We start from the raw sequence: 7,087 nt of genomic DNA, 5'->3' as shown, positions 1-7,087 counted from the left end.
TTACATTTAAAAAGGTAAACACATTTAAATGTAAAATAAGTGGAAAGATCTACATGTCAAGCTATAAATGCCTTTCTAAAAGTGAAGTTTAAAGTTGCACTAAGGATAAAAGGTAATTCGTATATTGTTTGTGGTTCCTTGATCCTTATTTACCATGTTTAAATGCAAAATAAAGTTTATCTTAAGCGCTTTTATTTGGAAGAAATCCTAATTTACATACATTTACATTGATCGGAAGTAGGTGGGCGGAGTCCCACTAAAGGAGCGCGGAGAACACAGATTCATTTTAGTTCTCAGAGTGAAGTGAAGAAAATAAAGTTTTGAAGTTAGAGTAACGAGATGTAACACAGACTAAATGGATTTTGTGGGAAATATTGATTGGGAACAACTTGAACTAAACCCAAGGATTATAGCAGCCGTAAAAAAAGGTAAGCTAGCTAACTATCTAGCTTGCCACTGCACAATGTGTCCTCTTGCTTTCTTGCACAAAACTGAAGCAATCGTTTGTCAATACTGTCGGATGTGCTGTCGCTAAATGCATGATTTAACGGGGTGCGTCTTTTCCAATTATTATAATAATTTTCAGCTTCCGTGAATTCAGCAAAGAAGATTCTCAGTCTTTCCGGTCCAGATCTGCAGCGACTTACCCGTCTGTCAAAGTCCGACGTCCACCACCTGCACACTGCTGTTGCTGTCACGTATCGCAGACATCCACCTACAACAGGTTAGCCACAATATGTTGTTTAAGACACACCTCGCAAGGTGGGCAGCCGCATCCCAACACAATCAGAACACAAACCTGACAGTGATGTGTTTATCCAATCCCCCCTCCCCCACCCCTGACCCTAACCTTGAACCCTAATCCAGGGTCCTTATCCTAGCCTCTCCCCACCCCTGACCCTAACCTTGAACCCTAATCCAGGGTCCATATCTTAGAGGTCATAGATACACAAACACACACACACACACACACACACACACACACACTCAGGGCCTAAAGAAAGCCTCCTGTGCCAGTGCATATAGGGACTCCAACCCCTCAATATTTTTTTTTATCATAAATGACAGAACTGAATGCCCACACAGCCCTCCAACTGCACCGCGGGGATCGTCCCTCTCTGGAGCCCGGGCACAGACTGACTCTGGCCTGTCCTGTCCTGGATGCTCTGCTACGAGGTGGAGTCCCCCTGAGTGGAATCACAGAGCTGGCTGGAGAGAGTGGTGCAGGGAAGACCCAGTTTGGCCTCCAGCTGAGCCTCAGCGTCCAGTACCCCCGGGAGTACGGGGGGCTCAACTCAGGTAACAACAACATAGGAGGGCTGCCCCGAATAATCGACAGTTTGGTTGTTTTGTTCTGTCAACTGACATTCGTTTCATCGAGCAGTCGCTAATTGCTGTTTTTTTTCATGGAGCACGAGCCACAGTACAGGCCAGTTCTGTGTAAATTGTAAGTCCTGTTTCTTCACCTGCAGGAGCAGTGTATATCTGCACAGAGGACACCTTCCCCATCAAGCGGCTGCGGCAGCTGATTACCCAGCAGCCTCGGCTGCGGCCAGACCTTCCCCAGGCCCTGGTACGCAGCATCCGCTTCAGTGACAACGTCTACATTGAGCATGCTGCCGATCTGGTGAGACATGACCGCAGCAGTCGTTGTTTGTATAGCATTGAACGGTTGTCAGCACAAATATAGATATAACATTGTATAATTTACACTTTGAAAGTTGGTCAGATCTGTTTGCATAGGACCTTTGAGGTACATTCAGAACTCAACACTTCGAAAAAAAATAATGGTGAACCCAATCTGAGAGAAAAAAAACATTGAATTAAAGATGAGAATCTCTACTTTGACCCTCCAAACTGTCGGAGTATAGAGATAAAAGAAGACAAAATGCTTATTCTTTCCAATACTTCTGGAGGGCACGGTATGTCTCCAGGGGGATCAGGGGTTAATTCAGAATGAAAAAATGGCAATTAGTGAATTGCATCTCTGTAGTGTTCAGGTAAACATGAGCAGGGTTTAGGGATGACCCCTTCAGATTGGATTCCACCAGTAACATTGATGAATCAATGACCTGATAGGGGATAAGAGAAAATGATCAGGACTGCAGCTCCCATGGACCGGAGTTACCTATGCTCACAGTGGACAGTAGCTTTTAACTGAGTGGTAGTGTTTGTGTTCTGTCCCATAGGGGGCGCTGCAGGCCTGTGTCTCTCAGCGGGTGCCCATCCTGCTGTCCCGGGGCCTGGTGAGGCTGGTGGTGGTGGACTCTGTGGCCTCCCTGTTCCGCTGCGAGTTCCAAGCCAACGAGGGTGTGGAGCGAGCGCGCCACCTGGTGGCCCTCGCCGGGACCCTCCACCACCTGAGTCATAACTACAGTGCACCTGTGCTGTGCATTAACCAGGTAGGCAAGACCTTTGCAATATACCTTTGTTGACGTGAACATGCAGATCTGTGCATACTTGGTAAACAAAAAGTAGGTGCACATTCGTCTTACGTGACTTAATTATGTCTCTCTGGGGCTTCTAGTGTTGAAAGGGGCCGCAGAGAATTGATATTTTAGCTAAACAACAAAGCCTTGAGATAGGGTGGTAATTATTAAAATCGCATTATTCAAATGATCTTTTTCACTTTCTCCTCAGGTGACTGATGTTGTTGATGGCTCAGATCCAGTACTCTGTAATTTTGGGTAAGTCCTCTTATCTGTAAAAAAAATCTGTATAGATATTGGTCCTTGGCTAAAGGTGTGTGTGTGTGTGTGTGTGTGTGTGTGCGGACATTTCCAGGCTGGTGGGGAACAAGGTGCTGCCTGCCCTGGGCATGGCCTGGGCCAGCCAGGTGATGGTGAGACTGATGTTGAGGCGCCTGCAAGAGTCCACAGGTGCAGGAGGCCAGGCTAGTGCCCTCCGCAGGCTGGAGGTTGTGTTTGCGCCCCATCTCTCTCGAGCCAGCTGCCTGTGTGGGGTCTGGGAGGAAGGAGTCAGAGGGCTACCAGACACAGCCTCTGGTCAGTGACGGCTCAGACACAGACAATGGTAAGACTGCAGAGGAGAGGAAAGGGTTCTATCTAATGGATGCACAATGCTGCTCTTCGCTGGCCCTCAGACACTGCACTACAATACAAACATGACACCACAACACACTGCTAGGACACTCTTATTTCAATTGTACTTGCTCTGGAAAAATCATTTTTATAATTTTTATTATTTTTAATAATAATATGATCCATTTTGAGACATGACAGAAGATACTGAGGTATAACTGACTGCTGTCTTACCTTGTGCCTCAACATCCACCTGTATTGTAAAAAAGACATATTATGAGGAAATGGAACAAATAGTATTTAAGATGAATATTATGTTATATTAAGTTATATTAATTTCTTTATTCTTGATCAATTGTTTAACTGAAATAATTTTTAATTAGGTATTTGAGAGATTCGAATATTTAGTCTATAACAGGTTTTTGTTTGTTTCTAACAGTATGGAAAGGTTGGATCTTGTTTTTAATTAGGTGATTGGTCACTATGTTACGTATGTTAAGCTGACCATGCCCATATAAACTAAAGTCTGTCCCTCTTTATTTTGAAAAATAAATTCTATTTTATACAGTACTTACTTGCCTTGCCTCTTTTTATACGGAATTGAGTGTTTTTAACAGTAGGGTTATTGGTAGCATTTCACAAAGTTGGAGGCTGCAGGCCCAGAGGTCAGTCAACAGGGGGCAGTGTGAGCAAGGCCACATGCAAAAACCCTGGCCCAAGCGCAGTCATCAAACTCAACACTTTGCACACACACACACATAGACCATCATGTTTACTGCTATGTTTCCCTTGCACTCTCTCCTCCCCTTAGTATGTCTACACTGCAGTCTCTCTCCTCAATGTTTGATATCATGTTAGCATCTGTCAGCCATGTTAGCAGTGTAGCATCTGTCAGCCATGTTAGCAGTGTAGCATCTGTCAGCCACGCTCAGTACTGTATTTGCTCGGCAATCCATTGTGCCCCTCTGTTTTTAATTGCATTCTGAGCAGTGTTGTCTAGAGCGAATTAGGATGAAGTTTACCCTTACCACAAACACAGGTTTTTCAAACTTCTAATACTGTACTTACAGTTAGTACTGAGAGGGTAGGGTAATCTTATCCTCAGTCTATGGTTAAGAGCAACCTCTACCTCGAAGGTTGGCATATTGTTATACCACTCGCTCCCAAGAATGGATACCTGGAAATGTCTTTCTTGTTTTGTTTCTTGTTTTATTCCTCTTGTGCCTTTTTTCAGGAGAGCCCTGCTTACAGAAACCCTGGTCTCAGAGAGACTCCCCTGCATAAATAAAGGTTACATACAAAAAAATCTGAATTCAGTCCTGGCAGAGTCAACTAAGCTTAATTCAAGATTCACTTGCACTTGCCAACCTGGACTAGCTAGTCTGAGACCTTTGGGGTGGAGTAATGCCATGTCCCGGAAACATGGAGCAGAGTCTTATTCCTGACCACAGAGGACATGCAGTTCCTCTGGGGATTTTCTTTGGGCTGGTACAATGTGTCCTTTCCCCTGTTCCAATACCCTATTCTAGGAGCAACCCCCCCCCCCCCACACACACACACACCTCAGCAGTGGCTGTCTGTCTTGGTGGCACTCCTCTGATTTAGGCGCAGAGTTGGCTGTGGTTTCCAGAGTTGGCTGTGGTTTCCATCTGGCTCTGATTCCTCTTCGCCCCTTGGCAATCGCTTGCAGGTCTCCATTTCAACAACACAAATTAGTGTCAAACGAGACAGTAATGTGTACATTACTCAAAAGACCTCTGATTCTGCTTCAATATGTATGTGCGAGGTGGCAATAGTTGGGTTTAGAATGTATAACTGTAGATGATACACAATTTAGTTGTGTTTTTGTGATGATTTCTTTGTTCTTTATTTGAATCTCAGAAAGTATAAAGCCCAAACCCGCCTAGCATGAGCCAACCCCCCCCCCCCCCCCCCCCCCCAGTCAAGCTTTTGGCACCCTCACCCCTACTTCCCCCCAAAAGTCTAAATCCTTCTGGAATCCCTCCCCACCTTTGGCCTTCCAGCAGATCCCTCCTCTTTGCTGCCAAATGGGCTCATCCAACATCCCAAGGTGGGTTAGGAGCTGCAGCTGCAGGGACATTCTGCATCGGGACCGCAAGGCCCTTTTATGAAACTGGACCTGGCGCTTCTGTTTCTCACGTTTGGCTGGGTCACCAGATGAGTTGTCTGCTGCGAAAGTGGTGCGGTATCATCTTTCATGTACACAAACACACAAGCACCCTCTACCACAGAGCACCGCGCCAACCCACCACGGTACAGCTAGCTACTGTGCTTAGGAGAGAGGAGAATCAGGCTGAATACTAAATTAGTCTCATCTCATGCAAGGTAGTACACTCTTAGAAATAAGGGTTCTTTATTTGACCCCATAGGGGAACCCTTTGAAGCACCCTTTTGGGTTCCATGTTGAACCCTTTTGGGTTCCATTTAGAACCTTCTGTGAAAAGGGTTCTATGTGGAACCCAAAAGGGTTCATTATGACGACCACAGTAATGAGTATTTACACCAAAATAGTCTGTATGGGCACTGATATATAACTTATTTTTAGTTAGTTAGTTTCAATTAAACTTCCATTCAATGGTATTATGGCAGGCATATTGGATTTTGGCCGCCATATTGAATTTGGGGTGAAATTCCACATGGCCCAAAAGAGGACCAAGCGTTATCCACTGAGAAAAATTTGACTGGGCGAAATTGGCGAAACTGTCGGAGTATAGAGATAAAAGAAGACAAAATGCTTATTCTTTCCAATGCTTATGGAAGGCACTGCATGTCGACAGGGGGATCAGGGGTAAGTGCCTTACTTGCATCGAGTGACTTTAAATTTGTGAAGTGTGTCGTGCCTTGTACGTTAAAGGCACTTCAAATAAAGTTGAAATTGAATTTGGCTCCGAGGCACGGAAGCCACTTTGAGTTCTCATGCCAAACTACTAACAGTAGTACATGCAAACTGATTTCCCACAAAAGAGATCCTGCCATCTTTTCAACTCTTCCTCCTCTTTCTCTCATTCTCTGTGTGTAGCAGGAGTGGCTCCCTCCCTCCCTCAGCCATAAACCTATTGACCCTCTTTGCTGCAGAAGTACCAAAAGCTGCAGTGAGTCCTGGGGTAGAGAAATCAATGAGCACAGATCAAAACAGTGATGGAAGGGAGCGGTATCCATAACACTAAAAACCACCTGAACAAAAGAAGCCATACAATCTTATGAACGCTTACAGCAATTCTTATAAGGAAGTATACAAATGTGTAGTGCATGATGAATGATGTATGCATACACATTAGGCTGCTGTAAGGAGCTATGTGCAGTATGTGCAGTTAGCAAATATTTACAGCAAGTATTACAATGCCCATATATAGACATTTAAACAGGCTATCATAGAAGTCATGTACTGCTTATAATGTATTATACTCAGATGCAGTGTGATGCATGTCTGGCAGCCCAGACGCCTGCCATGCCAAGTGGAGGGCAAAGTCACAGGGGGAGAAGAGGACTCCTAATGCGATGGCGGGAAGGGCGTCGGATCACACTGTACACAGGCCAACATGTCTGGGGGCTTGAAGGGTTTAGTCAACGGGAGAGTGTGTGAGATAGAGGACAGACATGACAAGAGGGGCAGGCCTCCATTCTCAACTGGCAGCCTTTAGTGGTCAGTGTTTCCCAAAAGGTGGACTGGGGGGGGTGGACATCCTGAGTTAGGACTGAAGAGTAAAGACTAGAGATAATGTTTGGTAACACATAATAATAACTTCCCGTTTTAAGTGTTTATGAATGCTTAATATTTGGGGGCGTATGTGACGCTTTATAATAAAATAACTCTGCCTTTGTGAAACCCATGTCTCCTTTGTTCCCCGACTGTTTTTAATAAATAACGTTGCTACAATTTCAAAATCATACATAGAAAAAAAAAAAATTCGGGAAACATTTTCATGACTACCACACCTTTTCTTAGCATCTCTAAGTCACGTCCTGAGTAATGGCTGTAAAAGAATGGACACATTGAAGTCTGACATCACCAGATTCATTTCAAT

General features: G+C 44.7%; 1 protein-coding gene across 2 annotated transcripts; it reads left to right on the top strand.

Annotated features, from left to right (window-relative positions):
* The first annotated feature begins 282 nt into the window (after window positions 1-282).
* Window positions 283-3,611, top strand: xrcc3 (X-ray repair complementing defective repair in Chinese hamster cells 3). Of its 2 annotated transcripts, none has more exons than XM_083688482.1 (7): window positions 283-428; window positions 587-724; window positions 1,087-1,299; window positions 1,473-1,627; window positions 2,190-2,402; window positions 2,641-2,687; window positions 2,785-3,611. In XM_083688482.1, exons 1-7 carry the CDS (start codon window positions 356-358, stop codon window positions 3,011-3,013), a joined length of 1,068 nt encoding a protein of 355 aa, XP_083544608.1. In that variant the 5' UTR covers window positions 283-355; the 3' UTR covers window positions 3,014-3,611. The 2 variants fall into 2 exon arrangements, with proteins under 2 accessions (XP_083544608.1, XP_083544607.1); XM_083688481.1 differs by having other exon boundaries at window positions 1,069-1,299.
* The last annotated feature ends 3,476 nt before the right edge of the window (window positions 3,612-7,087 follow it).

This window comes from Argentina silus (assembly GCF_951799395.1).
Source record: "Argentina silus genome assembly, chromosome: 17".
Taxonomy (NCBI): Eukaryota; Metazoa; Chordata; class Actinopteri; order Argentiniformes; family Argentinidae; genus Argentina; species Argentina silus.
Note: the sequence above shows the minus strand (reverse complement) of the source record. Positions and strands in the feature narration are given on the sequence as shown.

Bases quoted from the DNA above. Each gene is read 5' to 3' on its own strand.
- xrcc3 (XM_083688481.1), top strand. From the start codon at position 356: ATGGATTTTGTGGGAAATATTGATTGGGAACAACTTGAACTAAACCCA. The intron at 429-586 runs GTAAGCTAGCTA...AATAATTTTCAG, and splicing joins TATAGCAGCCGTAAAAAAAG to CTTCCGTGAATTCAGCAAAG. The intron at 1,300-1,472 runs GTAACAACAACA...CTTCACCTGCAG, and splicing joins GTACGGGGGGCTCAACTCAG to GAGCAGTGTATATCTGCACA.